The sequence below is a fragment of the Lepisosteus oculatus genome, chromosome 28, assembly GCF_040954835.1.
Source record: "Lepisosteus oculatus isolate fLepOcu1 chromosome 28, fLepOcu1.hap2, whole genome shotgun sequence".
NCBI lineage: Eukaryota > Metazoa > Chordata > Actinopteri > Semionotiformes > Lepisosteidae > Lepisosteus > Lepisosteus oculatus.
In genome coordinates this window covers 1,569,438-1,591,301 of record NC_090723.1, presented here as the reverse complement: position 1 = coordinate 1,591,301, position 21,864 = coordinate 1,569,438, and the positions used below count along the sequence as shown (strand labels likewise).

The window sequence follows — 21,864 nt, the reverse complement described above, 5'->3', positions numbered from 1 at the left end:
AACATTCATATGCAGCGAGAGAGATGCCCCCACTTTTCTGAAAAGGCCGCTTTCAGATTAAATCATTTAAATCAATTATAGCCGAACATATCCTACCATGGTGTTAAAGTGGAGGTATTCTTGCCATCCTTTGTTTTACTTAGCAGGCTCACTCGGCAGCAGGGCTGAACCCCGGGTGAATGAGATTTTAAAGCTTGCCCGTGTAGAATTAAATAATTGTCTTTACGGACTGTTGTTTTGTGTCTGATTGCATGTCCTTTATTTCCTCTTTGCCGTTTCTCGTGTTGCAGGTTTGCTCATTTTGTAAAAAGGCCAAATGATCTTTCTCCTGTTGTCTTCTGGTGTTGTGACACAGGAAGAGCTCAGGTTAGGACACTGACACTTGACCTCCTTGGCAGTTTGGTGTAAATAATTGTTACTGTTAGGTATGTGACTAACTGTGCATCCTTACACTGCAATAAATTAATAAGATCCCGGGAAACAAAATATCATCATTCACCATTTTCCACACTTGCCCTTGTGAATGTACATTGCAGTCCTGAGTGACCAAATACAATGTTTGGACAAGGTGTATGTTTACGTTAGTCTCCTTGCTGGTATCTGTATTTTGGTATAGAAAGCACTGTGGCTCATCACTGAGCATGACTGAATGCATGTGAGGAGCTGTGCTGAGGGTTGCCTCGTCTTGTACAGCATCTATCTGCCATCCTATTCCTATGAAGCAAGGGTGGAAGTGGCGTGTGATAACCCACAGTGGCACAGCGATACAGCCGGAACCTCACAAAGGTATAGTGTTGCTGATACAGTCCAACATAACAATACCTTCTGAGCAATACGCTACTGTGGTGTTGCACTGGGTGATTATTGGTCTTCTTAGGCATCTCTGTCCTGAGGACTGCATCATAGAATAGTGGAATTTGGTGCATGTGAAAAATGTGATGATCATGGACTCCTCCGGTGATAGCAGTGGCGGACATTATTTTGTGCTGCTGTGTATGCTGTCCTTTCACTCCTGTGTGCTGTCATGGGTTTGTGCTCCAAACTCGTGGACAGTTCTCACAAGATGTTTGAATAGGCCAACTAAATTCATAGACACCTTCTATAACGCCGTAGACTTTGACCTTCATCGCAGGTCTGGTGTCATTTGCTTATCCTGCCCAGTTCTCTCAGCAAATCATCCTCCTGCAAAGGTATTGTCTGGCAGACTAGTTAATATGCCCAATTACACGACAAGGCAGACTACACAGAACACATAAAAATAAGTTGTACAACTCATAAGAAATTAATTGCTAGTAAAATAGAGATAATTTAAATTGCAAATACACACACTTGCACGTCTACTAACTTTTTTTAATGATTAAGATTTTGTATTACAAAGTAACAATACCATGACTGTTTAATTAGCATTTGCACACTGATACAAATGGCAAATCAAAAGCAACAGAGAGACAGAGAGGGGTTAGACAAGGTCAGGTTAATTACAGACAACAAGGGAAAATGTCTGAGTGGAAAAACCCATTTCAGGATCTCAGGTGAACATTGTCATTGTGCTGTAATACATCAGAGTTGAAAATAAAAGGAATTCTTCATTCTTGTAAGTTCTATGTTTTGATGTAAATATGTAATTTGTTTGTGCATCTAGCACATAATCGCTCTGCTATGGTATTTTGTTATGTCTTTGTGCTCAGTGAAAACTGAGTCATCACTTCAAACCTTCAGAGCGCTAATTGTGAATGGAGGCAGATCTGTCATAGCAATTAAAGGGTTGAAAGAAGATGTATTTTTGTAATTTTGTTATGGGTTTAAAAGTTTTTAGTCCTAAAGTCCTTAGCACCAGCCTCTTGCTTTCTCCTGTGGAAAAGCAGGAGACAGTGCAACCTGTTGAGAGAAGGGCATTGGTGATGTGAATGAAAATGGGTTTCAGTCTTGCTTGAAACATTTGAAACTTATTGAGATAATGCAATATTTTCTTTTTTTCTGGATTCTAATTTGTATGTTCATGTTCCTGTCAAATAAGCACAAGAATTGTAATATCAAATATCAGCATTAGAATTAATTGTGGCTTATTGGTTATTCCAGTGTTTACTGAGTGGATCTGGAAGGTCTGTCCTGCTTTTTTTTCGACCAACCTGAGAGAGTAACTTCAGATTGAGCACTACTGCTTTGTTGCATTGAAATGTTTCACTTTTGTGCACATCGCTAATCACAATCTCTAGCAATCAGTGGATGAGACTATGCAAATTACAATGTTCAGAGAAGACTAAAGGTGACATTAAACTGTTTATCTAAATAGGTTCTTGTTTTTGCTTACTATTGACTTGCTGATGCTAATATTTGAATACTATGCCCTGGTAATGCAGCAACAAATGAGCAAATTAAATTGAATTCCACGTTGAAAGTAAGAAAAAAACAATTTTGGCTGTTGAGCCTTCTTCCGAGAATTAAGGAGTACAGTTATATAAACAGCTTATGCTTACTCTCAAAGCAATGTGGTAAATAATTCTAGTGATGTCACACAGTTCCAAGGGCAGCTTTATAGATTATGATGTTATTCTGTTGTCATGGAACCTGGATACATGGATGTGCTGTTGCTTTCATAGGTGTCATGAAAGGCTGTTATGGTGTTCTGATGATGTCACAACAGAAGGGGCAGTTGCCCACACTTACATGTAAAATTCAATCCAGTTCAACACAGGGCTTGAGTGATCGGGGCTAAAGAGAGAGCTGTTTATTTACAGTTTGGTTTTAGCTTAATTACCATTGTGGCTCTATTGATCTGTCTGTATCTGAAGTATTGATCTGCCTGTTTGAAGAGTTCAAGAGCGCTTTTATACTTCTGAATTCTATCCTGAAATCTGTAAGTTTAGGGCACCTTGAGTGCACTCTACATCTGCTTAAAGCTACCAGCAGCAATCAGGATGTAATTATTTTCGTATTAGTAGCAAGTTGTTATTAAGCAAAAAATGTAACTAGGTTTTATAAATTCTCTTCTGTAATATTGTTTGTATCACATTTTTAGATCTTATTTTTCAGACCAGCCTCTGTTTTTTTTCCTGTAAGCTACTTCAGCACGTTCTGCTTTAGACCTTGAAATGCCGTAACATTTCATGAAATCATTCACAGATGATTGTTTTTTCATATTGTGGATGTTTAGGGATGCCTTGAGATTGCAGTGTTGGTGGACTTTTTCAGGGTCACAGGGAAACAACATGGGTTCCAGAGCAAGAGCTGGAGGGACTTTACACAAAGAGTAGTGGGAGACTGGAAGCCGATGCCCCATATTGTTGGCTGCATAGAAGTCGTAGATTGATGAATCAGCTACTTGTACCTAAGCAGAGTGGACTGAATGGAGTCCATTCATCTGTAATCCATCTCTCTTGTGAGGCTCACACCACGATAGGAGGGTGAAGATGTTTTGCACTTTCCTGTGATACCTGCTGCGTCCCAGTAACGTCTGTTTGCACAGTGGACCCCACAGTGGACTGCTGGCTGCCAGACTGGCACCACTCTCACTGACATGGCTGCAGGGTCCCATCACTGGTCACGGGGGTCTCGCTTTCGTAGTAAAATAGGGTGGCCAGGTGATGACATTGCCCAGACATGAAGCAACAGCGCCTGCTCCGCAGTGCTCAGTCTATGTTCCCATCGAGCTCCTTTTCTTAAGGAGTCAATTAGGACCACAGTATGGGTCTTGGTCACATATTCTTCCTTTAAATGCTTTTGGTGCAAATATGATCTTGCCGATCCCAAGAATATTTATAACTCATTCATAAAACATTTTTTGCATGTAGCAAAATAGTGATGGTGACTTAATATTCCTTGCCATTATTCATGTGCAATATTGCTGTATTAGGAATTCTGGTAATAAGGTTATTAGAAACAACAGTACTTGCAGGGGCAAGAGTGGTTAATTCTGGGCACTTTCACTAGTGCTGGTGATCATGTTTTTGATTAATGTATTTAATATAATGTATGCATCCTTGTGTAGTTCACCCCTTATTACATTTACAGCAAACAACTGAACTTTGACTGAAAAATCAATTTTTCCTAAAGATCATCAGGCCCCCAGACACTACTACTGTACTTGGAAAGCACAGAAGAACAGTAAGGAACACTACACCTGAGCATATTTGTAGGTCATGCAACCGTGTTTTAGCATTTTTATTTACAGAATTAATAATTCCTGGGGGAATTATTGAAAACAGCTGGGAAAAATGTTAGTGGTTTGTAATAATTCATAATTACTTACTTGAGTGCTTCTGAGCCCAAAGTATCTCACGTTTGTACATATAGAAAGGGATCAATTTGTCCTCCACTAAAGTTCATCAGCTCTTTGGGTGACCTGTGGCATCTATTTTGAGCCAGCAAGCCCCCCCCACAGTAGATCGGGAGGGAAGTATTCCTTCATGGAATGTTGCCTACTCTGGCAAATTATGCCATGGGATCTTCTTTAATGACCTGTTCAATGTCTCATCTAAAGGACCGCACCATTCAGCATGGTATCACCAGTCTGAACACTGGGGCAAAAAAAAAACACCTGCTTACCTGCTCCAGCATCACCAATAGCATCAGCAGGGTTTTCCATACTTGTTCGCAAGGTTGATTGGAATTTGTCACAGTGCAGCCCAACGAAAACAACAACACAATTTACGCAGTACACATTAGTCAGTATCTCATAGACTCAAAGTTTATTTTTAAAAGTGAAAAAGGTCTGCTCCACTTACATCCTAAGTGATGCTTGCATCAATAAAGATCTGCATATCGAGGTGTCTATTTTTAGGGGGGGTGGAGGGTGTCTGTGATCATGGCTCCTCCCTTTCAGATCCAAACGAGTCTTAATTAAAGATGGTTGCTGCGTGGATTTGTATTGTAGCACATCTGGATCTGTAAATTCAGTTGCCGCTCCGGAGGATCTGATCAAATTCTGAATGTGGTTGTGATGTGAGTGTGAAGGGAGGTGGGAGACGGGAATGAGGCAGCCCAGTATTTCCACACTGTGAACAGGACACAGTCAGAATACTAAGGACACTTCAGCCGCCTTCATTTAAAGTTGTAAACATGATGAAGTTGGATCGCCATTTAATACCTACATACTTTGAGAATAAAATATGCAGGTGGCGTCTGCCTGCAATGGCCGGTATGTTGGGAGCTGATCTATCCCACACTGGCCCTTGGTTTTAAACCTGTGAGGATGCTCAGCTCATTAAAAAAAAGTAAACTAGCCTTGTCCGATTGTTTGATATGTAGCCTTCTGAAACAAAGGCCCATTAAGCAAGATGCCCAGAGTAGGCTGCTAATCTTTATTCATTGCAGATCTCCCTTCGACCTGTGAGGACACGCTGTCCTCTCCAGGATGGAAGCGCAATGTCAGAGACACTCATCAGTCATGACTGAGTGGAAATGAGCCCCTCTTCCCTCTGGCTTTTCTGCTCCTTCCGCTGTGCTCTCTCCCCTGAAGACCTATATCCTAGGGATCATCATGATCTAGGTTGTATTCTTCCTATTTCTAAATGTTTTCCTGTCCTGCATCCCTTACCAAATGAGTTTTGATCGGAGGGCTGTTATCTTTCCCTGAAAAAGCCGAGTTTTACTTGAGTATTGGGTGAGAAAAAAGTGTTAATTGTAGACAATGATAGCATTGTGTTTACATAAAATGATAGTTTCTACCCAAAAGATGCCTAATTCTTAGTGTGCAGTGGTAGATTAGATTTAAGAAATTGAATATGTTTATGCAGTAAAATAGCTTCCACGGGATCACTGTTGAGAATATGGATGTCATTTAATCAGTTGTGTATAATTGCTCTTATGGGATCACATTGTTTTTGAACAAGCGTTGATTTTTCCTGAAAGAAGAAGAAAAAAAGGGAAGAGGGGCTAATTAAACAGGGTTTGGAGATAAGAGAAAGTGTATGACCGTGCTGTCACTTTTTTTGCACTAGCAAAATATATCCTAACTGTGCTTCTTTTCCATAAGAATGATTTCTGTGAACGAGTATGCCATTTCATTCTCCACTTGCTCTCACAAGGCAGAGTTGTTGGGCTGCAATTAATGTGCCCTGAACAAGTACAAGTATTTGGATAGTGCAGTATATACTGGGGGTTGTCAATGTGAACTCATTAAAAAGTACTGATAAGTACAACTCTTAAGACTTTTGTAATAAAGTCAATTCAGTGTTGAACCTCTTAATTTTGAAGGAGCAGAGATATTTGGACAAATGGCTGGCAGGTTTCCTTTGTTGGGTAATTTGGTGTATAAGAGCCTGCCTCAGTTTGACTCCAGTGTTTGGATTGGTAGTTTCAAAGTCAAAATGAAACCCAAGAATGTTCTGTTGAAGAAAAGCAAGCAATTATGAAGCTGAAATAAAGGAAACGTGATCATAATCATAGTGTAGGAACATAAGAATGCCTCAGAAACTAGGCCTTTCTTAACGAATAACAAATTGTTGAATTTGTACTAGAAGAAGGAAACCACCGGTATAATTACCAGTCAGCCAAAAATAGACTGGCCGAGAAAAGTGCATTTGAATTGGTCAAAATTGTCCACTAAAACCCTGAAACAACTGTCCACAGTGCAGACGGTAGAGAGCATCATTTCACAGGCCGCACCGCAAGGTGACCCTCGTGGGTGCCAAGAACAGAAAATCGTTTTCTCAGAAAGCCTGAGATGAGCCAGAGTTTTGGAACAGAGCTGAAACCAAGATGCGACTTGACCAGAGTGAGGGAAAGGCGGGAGCTGCATGCCCCTGGGCCTGCTGCCTCTCCCCTCTTAATCCATGATGTAAGTAAAGGTGGCAGCTGACATTGGTACATTTCACCCCCGTATGAGGAACAATAAGCTTTCTAAATTGCTGGGTGGCGCTTCTCCGTGCTGCATGGCAGGGACTCAAACCTGGGGACAGTGCAGCCGAGGAGTTCGTCAGGAGAGAATGGTGAAATATGTTAGACTGCTGAAGAAAGACTTTGCAAACATCTCGAAATACTACACAGAGCATTTTCTTTCAGGCGGTTATTGCCTAATAGGGATATGCAACCAAATACTAACTTGCATACTCTGAAATGAATCTAACATGATCGTGCCCCAATGTTTATGGCCACTTAAAATCGCTGGGTTGAATATATAATATGCTTTCTAGTATCTAGTTCTAGTATCACATGTATGCAGGGGAATTACCAAAAAATTAAATATATGATAAATTAAAATATCATGTTTTGTTTGTCTTTTGTCTTAATCTCATGATCACAAATACAAATTGCTTGATTGTAATATAATAGTTGCATTAATAATAATAATAATTTTCACTCTAATGTGTCAATATTTATGCTGTAAACCTGCTTGCGAAAGACTTAGAATCATTTAGAGGATCTGTTAGTGATTTATATGGCATTTTTGTGCATTTTAATTGATCTTAAAAGGTCACTTTTTATGTGATCAAGGAGTGATTTATATAGCACCTCTGGTATATATTAAAAGAGATCTTTGCTGTAGGCTTTGGCTATAATTCAGGTGAACTAGAAAGTCTGCTGTTTGATTTATGTCCATGAATGTCTTGTCCTTACACAGTGTCCTTCAGATTCAGACCCCGGCAGTCTCATGTGACAAGCAATCTTTTGTGCTCTCCCGATACAAGTATTTACTCAACATTTACACTCCTGTCAGTTACTCTTGATTTCTGATTTTGAATGTCGACAGAAAGAGTTACCGTGGCACTCAAAGGCATGAGGTGCAGTCGAAAGAGGCTTTCATGTTCCCCCCGATATTGTATTTACGAGCCTGGGGAGAGCTATGGATGGTGTATTATACTGTCAGTGCCAAAGCAATAATTTGTTCGTTTCTGAAAAGTGAAAGGTATCTCTCTTTTTTTTTTTTGTTCTTCTATCTTTTGCAGAAAGAAGACAGCTGTCTGCCCTTTTTTAATCTGTCTGTTTTTTACCTGGCGACCCAAGCGCTCCTTCTCGCTGTCAAAGCTGGCGATGTCAAGAGTGCCGAGTCCTCCTCCCCCCGCGGAAATGTCAAGCGGGCCTGTGGCTGAGAGCTGGTGCTACACTCAGGTACCCAGAGAGGGGGCGCGGAGCTGCCAGTGCCCTGCCGCCGGAGCCGTCTCGGGTTTTACCTGCCCCCCACTCCAGCCTGGGGTGTAGAAATCAGGGGCTGGGTCTTCTGCCGGTTGCCCTCGGTGTAAGTTTGCATAGGAGAGTCAGGAGAATTCGCAAATAGTTTTGGGCTTTTCTGCTTCTCGCTGCGGTGTCTATTGAGAGCCAGCAGGTAAAACCCGGAGCCGATGAAAATGGCGGTGCAGTGGCAGCGAGTCTGAGAGAGTGGGCCTGCGAGTCTGTGGGCTGTGTCCGCTCTGCGGAGCGCGACGCGTCCTCTGTGGTAGAGAGTGCATGTTTGTGCTCTGTGTGACTCAGCATGTGTGTTGGTAAGTGTATTAGTGAAGCACTCACATGCATGAACAAAACCTCTGTGTCGAGGCAGGGAGTGTCTCTGGAGAACTGGCTTTTGTTGGCAGCCTCTTGGAAATGTCATTCTGTATGAATGAAAGTGTGTGTTTACAGCCAAGAACGGCTCTTACACCTGAAAGGATGCACAAGTCAGTAAAACACAATACTCCTTTGATTAAAACTTCATTTTTTATTACCCTTGAAAAGGGCACCAAATCCAGAACTCCCTGATTAAAGTTGCATAATAATTTGCTTAAGAAAGGCAATAAAAGTCATTTAGTTACACATCAAAATCAACACTAAGCAAGGTTATTTTCTCCTGTAAGCAGCTAGCAGTTACCAAGTTACCAATATTGAGCAAATAGGAGGATGGTACTATGTGTTATTAATTTGCTGCTTTGATTTTTACAAGTTGTTGATGGCTTTACATGCCAAAAGCGGTAGTAGTTTTCCCTTCTTTATTTGCTAACTAATTGATATTGATACTGAAAATCTCTACAAGCACAGAATTAGTAAATTCAGCACTGAACAACTATGGGATGGTCTCAGAGATAAGCAGTGAGTCTGGCACAGAGATTCATTGTCCAGTTTAGAAATGGTTTTCGTGTGCTTTGCAGGCGGTACATACTTGCACCTGAAAGCTTTGCAAGAATGGATTATCCAACTTTCATTTATTTGCACTTAATAGTCTCACTCTTTGAACACCATGAATTAAACTTGCAAAGACCTACGGTCTTATTCCTGTGATTTTCTGCTGTGACACCGTCTCCTGCTGGGGTGGTTTGGAGAGATGGACGCTGGCTTTGCTGTGCATGTTGATCAGTATCTTCTTCCTGGCCTTGCTGGGCGTCTCTGGACAGATTAAAGTGGTGAAATTCTCCTACATGTGGACCATCAACAACTTCAGCTTCTGCCGGGAGGAGATGGGCGAGGTGATCAAGAGCTCGACCTTCTCGTCAGGAGCCAACGACAAACTGAAATGGTGAGAGTCTGGTGATGAGGGGGGACAGAGCTGGCGCCGCTGCGTGGTGAAATTAATGGCAGGTTGGCTTTTACACAGAAATTTGGAATCGTCAGCCTTCCTAACAGCGCCTGTGGTAAAAGCTTCAGCTTGGATTGCAGGCTGGGATCATGATCTCTCCTGGGATTGCCCAGGGGTTAATGCAGAAGCTGCCCTAGTACTGGTTTCTGGGGATTCTTTCAAATGGCCCAGAGTTTTCCTCAGCTTGCCAAACAGTGGTGATGTCTGCCTGGTTTTTTTTAACTTATGCCAGGTAGGAAGAGTGCTTTGTTATTCATCATCATAATCATCAATAATAAGCTAATGGGGCTTCCAAACCTTTAATGTCTGCAGTGTTGTTAGGAGCCCAATTTATATCCCATTTACATGCTGATGCCTCCCTCTGCACCCTGCAGGCACTTGCCGGCTGAAGCAATGAAGGTGTCAGTCTGAACCGAACGCTCGTGAGTCTGGTGAAATCCAGCAAGCTGAGGGGAACTGACACGCAGCTCTGCCTTTTCCAGGTGTCTGCGAGTGAATCCTAAAGGGCTAGATGAGGAGAGCAAAGACTACCTGTCTCTATACCTGCTCCTGGTCAGCTGTCCCAAGAGCGAAGTGCGTGCCAAGTTCAAGTTCTCCATCCTCAATGCCAAAGGAGAGGAGACCAAAGCTATGGGTGAGTTTAAGCCTACAGAACTGGAAGAGACATTTCAAGGTTGAAATACACGGCATGTTCTTGTTTAGTTGCAGACCCCTCCTCAAGTCCTCAGTTGCTCAAGTCCAAGTATATTCCTAATGGTGTAGGTGAAAGACCGCCACAAGCTTCCCTGCGGGCTGGACCTCCTCCACCTCCATTCTTGCTCACACAGAGTATCGGTTTGTGGTGTTCCTGCCCTATAAGTTACATGGGGATGACCAAAGTTGCAGAAACATGTTTATTTCTGCTGAAAAACACGTTTTGACAACTTCTGCACACTGGGGTTAAGGGCTGACTCAGTGGGCTCTTTGAGCCAGGCAGTTACATTGGGATTCAACAGTCTGAAAAAACGCATTTATTTCGGGCTGAAAAACACGTTTTGAGAAGTGTGCTGTTCCTGACTAATAAGTTACATGGGGGTGACCAAAGTTGCCCAAACGTGTTTATTTCAGCTGAAAAACATGTTGTGACAACTTCTGCACACTGGGGTTTTCTCTGAAACGTGGTTTGGAGGAAGCGGGTAATCTGACTGCTCTGTCCTTTCTCTTCCTTGGGTTTTAAAAGGCAGAAATGGCGAAGGATCTGTGACCCTCGGGTCACTTGGCGGTCACACTCTTGCTGTGCTTGGGTTTGCTTGGGTTCAGTCCCGTTTTGGGGTGTGGAACAGGCTACCCAGGTGTGTTGTGAAAGCCAGGCATCTTTCATATGATAACTAGTTGACATCCTTGCATCTTTCAGCCACTAACTACCAAACAGGTAGATGGGCTAAATGGCATCCTTTCATTTGCAACTGTAATGTTCTTATTCTCTGGTTATAACATGTTGCTTGTGTCAGCTGTGATAGAGTCTGGGAGGCAGCAAAGCCGTGACATGATCGCTGGAGTCATTTAAAAACACATTGGTTTGTATGGTTTAGTTATCTAGCCAATTCTTAAGCCATTGAAGAATTAAGAAGTCCAAGTGTTTTGCCTGCTGGAGACGGGCAACTTCTCATTTTTGTTAATCTAAAAAAACGAGACTGCAAGAATTAGGTATTCACATGCCTCACTCTCTGTGAGGATTTAACTAGTGCAGGTTTGAGGAAATTTTACTATTCATTTAAAGAACATCTGCTTGAAGGGTATAGGGATAGCCATACTTGGATAATCGCAGTAGGTTTTACTAGTTCTCCAAATATTTAATTAAAGGCATCGTAGGTGATTTTAATTACAAGGATGCCCGCAAAGGCTTTTCAGACTCTTTGATTAACTGGAAATTGGCATGTTTTCATTTGAAAGATATTTTTAATTGGATTAAGTCGAGCTGAAATAAAAAAAAAAGGAAAAGGGTGCTGAATTCAGATTTCCGGTCCAGATGTAGCCTTTCATATTCATTTGTGCTTCTGTTTTTTTTCCTTTTCCTCCTATAGTGTTTTGGCATCATCATGGTTAAATTTCTTATATAGCTTAAAGAGAAATAAAAAAAAATTGATTGCTGCTATATAGACATAATTATTGAGTCAAACATTCAAGTCTCAAGTTTTTTTTTTTAATAAAGGGAAACAGCTGCTGAAGGAGCATATCTGATATAATTTTCCTGTTTTTTTTTTTTGCTGGATTCATATCCTTGGATGCAGTAGTCATAAGTCATGGGTGTTAGTCATTTTCTGTGCCCAGCCGTGTGCACACCATTGCTCCTGCTGCTTTGATTTGTCGTGCAGATGAAGTCAAACCACTGTAGCTGAAAATTCAAGAAAAATGTGTCAAACCCTGCAAATCATTTAGGGTCTGATTTTATCGATGGCATTAGCACGTCGCCCATGCAAAATCCATTTAAACTGTTACGAGAAAACGAATGTGGCACATAATGGTAAAATGCACAAGACATTGTAGAAGTTTGATATTGATCCTGTTCATGAAAGAGATGCAGTCATTGATCAGCAATAGCTGCTACTGTATCCTAATCCATCACACTGTTCTGTGTGGAAGAAGATAATTGGGCAGTATTTCAAACTCCAAGAAGAGAATAACTAGACAATTCCAAGAAACGTTGAAACATGCTTTAAATTTGCAAAAATGAATAATTAATTTCTTTGGGAAATGTAGTTTTTTTATGATGATCAAGTAAAAAAAAATATGATGATTTTGCAGTTTGTTGTTGATGTTTTTTTTGTTCTAACAGGGCAAATTGCCATCAAAGGAAACAGTATTCAGCCATTTAAATTACCCCTATTAAGAAGAAAAAAATGTATCATTTGGGCCACTCTTAAACATGCACGCCATATTGTTGTGCATTTGATAAATAAACTTTGATTTGATTTTGATTGATTTTGACAGGTATCAGGTAGCCCGCTGTCTTTCAGGAAGCTGCATCAGCAGAGGCATCTGGTGGAGATCATGTTGTAGTCCACATTATAGGTTTTTGGTCTGGGTTATGTTATTTTCCCAGTGTGGTTGGGGTTTCCTAGACAGTGTTACAGTTGGCTGCCTGCGTTCTGGCTAGGTGGGGCTCAGGCTGGGAAGGACAGCTCATTTGACCGTCTGTGTCTGGCCAGGCAGCTGTCAGCTTTCAGTGTTAGAAGTGCGAGTAGTGTCCTTCCTCTACCCAGTGCTTATAACTGTTGTGTTGTCTGTGGGACTTATAGTATGGGCTGGCTTGGGTGTTATGTAAGTTTTACAGGCGCGTTGGGAGTGAGGGTTTCTGAGGCTAACTCAGCTAAAGCTAAATGATGAACATTTGAACAGATCAAGAAAGCTGGGCAGGTGTAATGGGGGAAGAAAACAAATTGGAAATAATTTTTTTAACGTAACCCCTCCAGTCCTTTCAAAGACGGATTAAGTATCTTCTATACCCGTCTTTGAGTTTGATCTGCTGTTTCTTAATTTATTATTTTTTTAACCGAAAACTGCTTTTTTTTATTTAAAAAAAGGTGTCCTCCGAGATACTGCCTGGAGTGCAATCCGAGGGCTTGTTTGTTCCCTGAGAGCTGCCCTGCACTCCCTGCTAGAGACCTCAAGTGTGTCTTTCCAGGGAGTTAACTTCCTTCTCTCCTTCTCATTCCTCCTGGGGACTGTGGAGGAAGAGGCGGAGGAGAGTCCTAAATGGCAATCAGCCATTCCCAGTGCTTATTCCAGACCCGAATCCCGTCATTCCCAGTAACAGTTGCGGCCTGTGTCCTCTGCCACTCTGTGTGGTGACGTCCGGGAATGGCTGGGCCAGGCTGAGCTGTGAGAGGATGGGTAACGACGTGATTTATTTTGCCTGCATTCTAAGGCAAAACAAGATGGGGGATTGTGTTCTTGACAACTGCACAGGAAACAAATGCAGTGCTTTATGTGGTGTAGCAGTGTTCAAGCCCTTATTCATTATTTTTCGCTGGTATTAAGCTCTAGGTTATTAAGTGGGTTTTCAGAGCATAAGAAAGGCGACAAATGAGAGGAGGCTTCTTGCCTTTCGTCTGGCTCTGTGCAGTGGGTAGTAGCGTATTGATCTAGAGAACCTCATTAAGCCAAGTCTGGGAGGATTCCTTGAAACTCGACAGCAATAGAACCTGTCCATTTTGTACCCTATACTCTACCTGGGCCTGCTTCAGTTCTGACATTTTTTAACTGCCTGAATTACTCTTGCAAAACATTGAATTAATTAATTCTGAAGCCAGGGATAGGGATGAAAGCTGCTTGTTGTAATATCTTGAACATGGCTCTATTCTTCCATATTCAGTTGTGACACTTAACACGGTCCTTCATCATGTCATTTTGTTTTCAAAAAGTCTTTTAAAAATCTTAAAAAATAGTAGCAATTGTATGTGAACACCGTCTTTCTACATGATTTATGTACTTGTTTGGGCTTAAAGTGTTGATGTAGGCACTACTTATTTGTTAACTAGGTTTGACTAAAGGGATTGAAGTCTAGGACTCCTTATCTAAGTTCATGAAAATTTGTTTTTCAGTGTTATCTGTAGAAATGTGAAAAGCAGCAGATGGGAATGTTTTTCAGCCCTGATCCTGGACTGTACGACAATGGAAAGCTTCTGTATTAGTGGTAAAAGATACTTGAAAAGACACAGGTCCATCCTCAGAAGTTGGTGAAATGGAGGTTGGAGTAATTTCCAACCCTGAGACATACCTGTCCTGTGACAAATGTTTTGAACAGCTAAGAGAGAAGTAAGCTAGTGTCAACTTCCAGACAGTAGTAAAGTTTAATAATATTTAATTTTAACAAGGTCTAGTACCGAGACTTTGTTTTTGTCTCAGTAAAAGAGTTAAGATTGCAGGCTGTGAATAAGTCCTTGGATTGGTTTCCTGATTAGAAAAGCCCGCTGTTAATAGATTTTCAATAATTCAAATTTGCATGAGCAAAATGAGATACGTGAACAAGCACATTGAGTTCTGTTTCATTCAGTTGATCTGTCATTTATTTAGAAATTTTTATGTATTGTGATAGGCTTGACAGGATGCACAGATCACTGTAACAGAAGATGCAAACACTTTAATCACAGTTCAAAACATTAAAAATGTGTAATAATACGTGTTAGCAAGTACGGTAGCTGAGCCAGACCACCGAGTAGCACAAAAATGGGATGGAATTTTAACTTCTGCTGTCGCTCATTTCTTTCCTTTGTTGCTGCAAACTGAAACAAGTGCAGACTAAACCCAGCAGAAACTCCAGGGACTCAGGGTAGCACTTTTCTTGCATGAGGCTAAAAAGGTTTTGACTCCTTCATAAGCACCATACAATATAACAATGTGTATAATCTTTTATAACCCTTTGTGCAAATGACATTCCAGATGCGCAGTTATTCGGGAGGGACAGACTTTCAGCTGAAAGCTAAGAACCAGGTGAAGATGGTGGAATTCACCATTTAGAACTTGAGAGCTGACAGGAACTTTCTGCAGATGCAGTTCAGTAATGGCGTTTTTCTGTTAAATTTCATTATATGATTTTTTGTGTGTGTTGTTTTATCCCATTGTATAGTGTTGAGAAAGAAATTAACAGTTTTTTTTGCCTCATCCAAAGGAGTTACTACCAATCTCATAAGATCAGGTTGTATATTAAGAAGGGAAATTGTAACACACAGATAAACAGATGCATTTCCAGTTAGGGTTCTGTAAATGGAACATGCACTAGTGTTTGTAAATATTATGTATTAGTAGGTTCACACACTCGGACTGTAGGTTCTGCTCGGACTGGTGGAGTTAACATCACTCGTCCCACAGGGGGCGATCTAGAACTCAAGATGGACTTAGGCAGACCCCGCTGTATGGCAATGGAGGGGTTAAAGACAGCCGCAAGTATAAACAGTTATTGATATGACAGGGGTGGTCTGAGCAGGGAAGCTGCTGCAGAGGTGACCGGAATAGAAACATCAAAAACAGCCTCCATTCTGCTTTCCCATGAGGCTCTCCCCCTCAGCCTGTCAGTCGCGATTCTCCACTTCCGGCCAATCAAGAAGCAGCCCTGGGTGGTTGCTAGGGTACAGCCAAACAGAACAAGGACACGTGGACCGAAAGACTTAAAGCACGGGGGGAAAGCACAAACTCCAAAAGGCAAAATGAAGCCAGAGAAGGTGGATTTAACAGACACCCAAGTTCTTCCTCATTGTGTGACAGCTTATTCCAGGCTGTTACTCTGTGCCGGTTTATTTGAGCAAATTGTTCTGTCATCACACATCAGATCTGTGCTGTAGCACAGCCTCGACTGGAGAGTGGGAGGTGGACAGCAGCCTAGACATTTAATTCAGAGAGGCACAGGCTAGCCAGGGAAGGAGGTTAATATGGTAGCCTTTCCCAGGCTTACATCTCTAGAGGCCCAGGCTCAAATCTGTCTCGCGTCAAGAATGAAATGAGTTTGCTTGTGTTCGCCTTATCCTCTTAGACTTTGGTCTGCGCTGTGAGAGGAACACAGCGTACAATTCATCATTTGTGTTTAGACCTGCGGTGCAAAATGGCAAGGGGGCTATTAGGTTAGGATGGAGGTGTTCTTTGCGAGCGGGGCTGAGATATGAGAGTGAGCTCTTGCTGTGGCAGCTGGGTGCACCTGCCTGCCTCTCGCCAACAGCGCGGTGGCTCAGCATTCACAAGCACTGAGCACCGAGTCTTAAAGGAACAGACAATTAAAACCGGGGAAGATTCCAAATAAGAGGACACAGTCAGGGCCATCCAGCTAGTTCCAAAGGCCCACAGGTCTCAGTGTAGAGCAATATCTACTGTTTTTCAAATAGCCTGTTCTAAGTTTACAGTTTTTTTTTTTATATGGAATCTCCTTTTTCTATATGATTCCCATTCTGAAGTCAGCAATTACTATTGCTACTAGCCCTGTACGCAGAGAGAACGAGGACCGGTGGATTCATTCTTCCGACATGCCCATCTGTCAGCCTCATTTGTTATTTGGCATACTAAAGTTCCACAGTGCCTTGTAGTAGAGTTTTCTCCAACTGGACAGTCGGCACAATTGTCACTGACAACACTACATGCTTGCATGTGCATGGCTCTGTCCATGTCCAGGAGCCATGTGGATGCACAGCTGGGCGCTGTCCAGGGGCTGCTCTTGCTCTCCAAATCCAGCAGCAGCAGTACTTCTCTTGAGAGCGTAAGCCTGGAGAATTCCCCCATTACAGCTGGCTGATGATATAGCCCAGTTCTACACTGGCACGGTAAATCTGGACCACAGGGCCCAACCTTTGGGTTTTATTGCTTGTACCACCTGGGAGCTGATCAATTTTCAGAGCTGTCCTCAAATCCTTGCTTCGTAGTTTTCAGCTCAGGCTTCTTATATTACATAGCAGCCTGTGAAGAGGATTTTCAAATTGCCAAAGCACTTCTCTCTCTCCCTTCATTTCAGCCCATTGGCAAAGTATATGGTGCAGCAGCTCTCCTGCACTTTGCTGGAATAGTTAGACAGCATAACAAAGCAGAGCGTGGACCAAAAACTGTTTAATTGGGTGGGAAAAAAAGTTTAAAAGTTCTAAGTGGAGCAATTCCAGAAAGCTTAAATAGAAATGCATTTTGTAAGAAATGCTAGTGATATCAGAGCATACACATCATATATGGAATATGATCTATTAAGTATGCCAGAGTAATGAGGTTTTGACAGAAGGCAGAAAGTCTTGTAGGTCCTATAGCATGATCTATAACTATAGTGTTGTTAAGTGTGAGTGAAGCCTAACTAAAAGAGGTTTGGTATTTACTGCCCTCACTGATGGAACTCCTGAGTGATTTGTATAAAAGTATTAAAGTTTCAAACCTGTGGTAGCGATAGCATGATCAGCAGTGTTTTCAGGGTGAATGGGAAAAGTTCTGGAATTAGGAGGAGGCATTGAAGAAGAATGAGACGTTGAGTAGTGGTTGGAAAAGTGCCCTAAAGATGGAGACGTTGTGAGTCATCCTGCAACTCACATTTCTTACACTAACCCAAAGCAAACAAAAAAAATATTACCAGCACTTATGTTTGTCAAGAGGCTGTGGGCTTTAAAAACCACTGTTTTGGTTTTTGTGTGTGCTTTAGATCAAGAAGTCATGTCTTTTATTCATTTTTTTTACCAATCGTGAGCTGTTCTTAGCAAATGGCATGCTCCTTTGATAGGGAAATAAAGGCAACATGAAAACACAGCTATGGAGTGCATTCCCAGTTAATAATGGCTGTCTTTGAATGTCTTGCTCCTCTTCTTTCAAGATAAAAGGGTTTGCGGTTAAGAAACCTGAGCTTCGATGTCACATATAACCAGAAATCTCATATGGTGGTAGTTATCTGTGCTTTAATCTCTGACTTTTTTTTTTGCAGTGAGAAAATAGAAAAAAAATCTGTTTTCTTAGAATCGCTCCTTCCTTTCGACAGAAAGCAGTGTGGTGGAGCTCTTAGTCTCACTCCCTGGGCCTGCAGGCATATCCTTTTGTACTGGAGACAGATTTACTGACAGAGAGAGCCAGGTTTCAAGTTTGATGCTGTACCCTCAGACTTGTGCTTGTACAGATAATTTCTGCGACAGGTCTCAGTCTCTGGAGGGTTGTGATTGTAATGTGTCCCATGAGATTGGAGCTAAAATAGGCCCCGCAAGATATTTTATGACAGCTCTAACAACTTGGAGTATTGATTTAGAGAAATCTATTGACACATAACTGCTGGAAAAGAGAGCATGCATGGTAAGATTCTAGCTGTTGCAGTTGTAAAATAGAATGTATTTTAGTGAAGACAATCCGTAGTCTGTGAAGTTTTCTAGGTCTTTTTGAATGATGCAGAGCACCAACAGAAACAGAAATATACTCTATTCTTGCGTGTTGTTTTTAAGAATAATAAAGTGTACAGATTTGATTAAATGTTTTTGGCCAAATGTTAATTAATCTTTTATGATTACCTGGTTAGTTGGTGCAGGGGTGATGTTGGCTGAGTGAGAGAGTTGTTTGGGAACAGGAGATGAGGTGATGTAATCTGTTGATTATGACGTTTTCTTGCCTGCCCGATGCCATCTGTTGTACCAGCAAATGAAAGGTGTGGACTTGCATCCACACACCCTCTGACTCTCTGATTCTCGATTACCCTGCAGTCCCATTGCTACAGGGTTAAGTGTCAGATGGAGGGGAGTAGCGGAGATCCCACACTTAACCCCACGAGCTGTGGAAACCCTAGACGACTTTGAGCTCATCCAGTCTCAATCTGCAGTTATTCAGTTGTGTTCTGCTGCTCACGGAACCCTTGGCTCTTTCCTCTCAGATGCCTTTACTGACTTAGCCATTCTGGAGTCTTGGTTGTCCATCTCTGACACAGGATTCTCTTGAGTAGGTTTTCAAAGAGCTGGCTTGCAATCAAGCCACCCTAACCACATGCTGCATTTGTGTCCCTGGTGCTGCAATTTATATGAACACATACAGTACTTTTAAATAACCTTTCATTCTTGAGGCCATTACATTGAGCTACATAAGCTGTATGCAATAGGTTTAACTTTGTGCGTACTGCGAGAAGTCGAGGGAGGGCTTCAAAGGGGATTTTAATGTTTTTTGTGAAATCCACATTGTCTTTCAAAGCCCGTTGTTCTGTTCAGTATAGAGAGGAATCCTGGTATCCCTGCTTTCCAGCGACAGGCTGCACCTTTTTCTTTTGGTCTTTTGTTGTGCTTGGCTGGGGAAGAGCATTCTGCTCCACTGGGACGCTACAGCCAGCCCTGCAGAGGCACAGACAGATGGTCTTGGGCACACTAAATGATTGTTGGCATCCAGATATTGCAGAGAGAGAGAGCGACTGGAACAGGGAGAGACCCAAGATTAGCTATGCTTTCAAGCTGCAAAGATCTCTTTACTGGCTCCTTCTCCATCTGTATCCCTGAGACAGGGTTTGTTCCAGCGTCCGAGCCCCAGTAGTATCAGCAGCACACGCTAGTTCTAAATGGGCTCCGAAAGGGTCGGTCTGGTGTGCAGACTGCTTTGACTCAAGCTGGCCGACCTCCAGTATTTCCCAGCCAGCACCCTTGGCTTCAGAGCAGCACTCTGTATGGGAATAAAAGACCATGCCTAGACATTTTCCTGTCATCTCCCTGAGATGCTCTTTGGAGAAGCCGTCTCAAAGGCTTCCCTTTTTCCTAGTTAAATATTTGAAGTGAGGAAAAAGCCTAAAAATTCACTTTTTCATACCCCCACTGCATTTGACACTAGTGTAATTTGATGCTCTCTTTTTCTGGGATGGGAGGGGGATCATTTGTAAAATCTGGCAGTAAATAACAGACGATCTGTAGAATACCAAAGCAAGTATTTCTTGATTAGCTGATTCCCACATCTGTCTTTGCTGAACGGGCCTGAAGAATTATAACAAGCACAGTGGAATTTGTCAGCGTGAGCAAGACAGAGTTTTTAGGACCATCTCTGACCTTCATAGACTCTTTACGACTACAGGAGGGGTGGACCAGGATCAACCAGCTATCCAACTGGAAAAACTTAATCACACATTAATGTCAGTGTGTGTGGGTTGTTATACTGTTGCATTTGTGTTGTCAGTCTAGGGCAGATCAGAGCAGAAGAGATGCATTGATGTCTCTCAGAAGAGGAGTCAGTTCTGTATTTAAGTTTATCACCATTTATCTTTATTGGTCCCATCCTGAACAGGTTTACGTTGGTTGACATACTGGGTTGGGGGCTGTGAGTGACATTGGACAGACAGAGTTTGAGGATTCTTTTCTGCATCCAATTACCTCATTAAGTGTGATGGGCTTAAAAACTCATAAGTTAAAGAAATCTTAAAATTTTGCAAATTAAAAGAGCAATTTGAAAGATTACTTTAGTCATTATAATGCACAACACTATATTTTTCAGAACCTTACTCACATCCCTTTACCACTGATATCCAGTTTTGCTCTCTACCTCTCTGATGGCTTTTAGTTATCACTGGTGCTACATTTCTTCAGGATTTTGCATTTAATAAAACTGAGTGTATACACTCCCAGTGTAATTTGCTGAATATATTGAACATAGATTGACAGTTGGAGTGAAATGAAATGGTCTGCATATGAAAAAGGGATATTGGAGGTAATTTGCAGTGAAATCTCACAGCTTGCAGGTGTCAGCATAAAGCAGCGGCTAATATAACAATGACAGGACTCTCCTCGCCGCTCTCCGCTGTAGCTGCTCATTCCAAGAATGAAAAATGCCCGGTGTCATTGTGAAAGTGGGACACGGGTTCTGTATTACCGAAGTGGTTGTCTTACAATAAACAGATGTCAGACATTGTTTCCCAACAGGGCTATGCTGTCAGATTTCATTGTCTGATCTACGGGCCAGACAATCAGAAATAAGAACCTAAGGAAGGTTACAAACCACAGGAGGCCCATCTTGGGTCTGTGACAGTGTAGCACAAAGGTACCCACAACTTGAAAAGCATCATGGAGGTGGTTAAGGCTCAGTGACTTATCGGACTTTTGCCTGTGCATTGATGAAGTTAACCGTTTTCCCTTTTTGTATTACATTTGAACAATGATAAAATGAACAGTGATATACTGATCCCTGTCATGTTAATAGCAGCACCCTCCCACAGATACAGCATGTGTCTACACCTGTCCTTGCAGCAAGAGCGGGGATGTTTCTTTATGTTCGTTTTGTGCATGGTGCATTGTTGCCTTAGTATTTTTTGGTTAAGAATCTATAACTGAACACATATAAAAACATACAAATGAACACAAGGACAAAGAAAAACATGTAAAAATATTTTACATACAGTATCTTACATGGTTGGTCTTTGTTTTATATTTTGTGGACATTTATTTTCCTCTCACTTCAGCTCCGAGGTGGCTTTTTGATAATGCAGTAATGCATGATAAGGAAACATAAGACAAAAGCCATAAGAATGAGAGAGAGCAGCCGAGCTCAGATCCAGCAGCACATATCTAACAGATTGGTGCACTTTCTGTTAGGAATTAGGGTAACAGGAGAAGTAGAGGAGGAAAATAGTCTCGACTGCTGTCTGGAAGCACTGCACATGAAAAGCCAACAAATGCAAGCGTTCTCAGAAATTGTTTCGGATGGTCAGGCATTGAATTGACACAAAGGGGCTTAAAGAATTAATGGAAATTAAAAAGGCATAAGGGAATGTCCTACACTGACAGGTTGAAGGAAGTGATCCTTTCTAGCCTTGAACAGAGAAATCCTTGAGAGGACCTGATACAGGGGCTCAAAATCTGAGGCACAGAGTAAGCTACTCAGCCATGATGTTGAAGCCGATACCCTGGCTTCTTTCAGGAAGTGGCATGATGAGATTCTTGGATCAATAA

The 21,864-nt window shown here is 41.8% G+C and overlaps 1 protein-coding gene across 10 annotated transcripts in view; it reads left to right on the top strand.

The window, feature by feature from the left end:
* Window positions 1-21,864, top strand: part of spop (speckle type BTB/POZ protein) — a 124,601-nt gene that overhangs the window by 62,315 nt on the left and 40,422 nt on the right. For 3 of the 10 annotated variants that reach the window (XM_015361954.2, XM_015361951.2, XM_015361953.2), the window contains 4 exons: window positions 5,314-6,778; window positions 7,887-8,049; window positions 9,303-9,424; window positions 9,967-10,118. In XM_015361954.2, the coding sequence (XP_015217440.1) occupies window positions 6,774-6,778; window positions 7,887-8,049; window positions 9,303-9,424; window positions 9,967-10,118 (442 nt within the window). In that variant the 5' untranslated portion in view covers window positions 5,314-6,773. Of the gene's footprint in view, window positions 1-2,681; window positions 2,858-2,884; window positions 4,105-5,313; window positions 6,779-7,886; window positions 8,050-9,302; window positions 9,425-9,966; window positions 10,119-21,864 lie in introns of those variants that run through there. The other 7 variants (XM_015361959.2, XM_015361957.2, XM_015361956.2 and 4 more) reach the window with 6 other exon arrangements.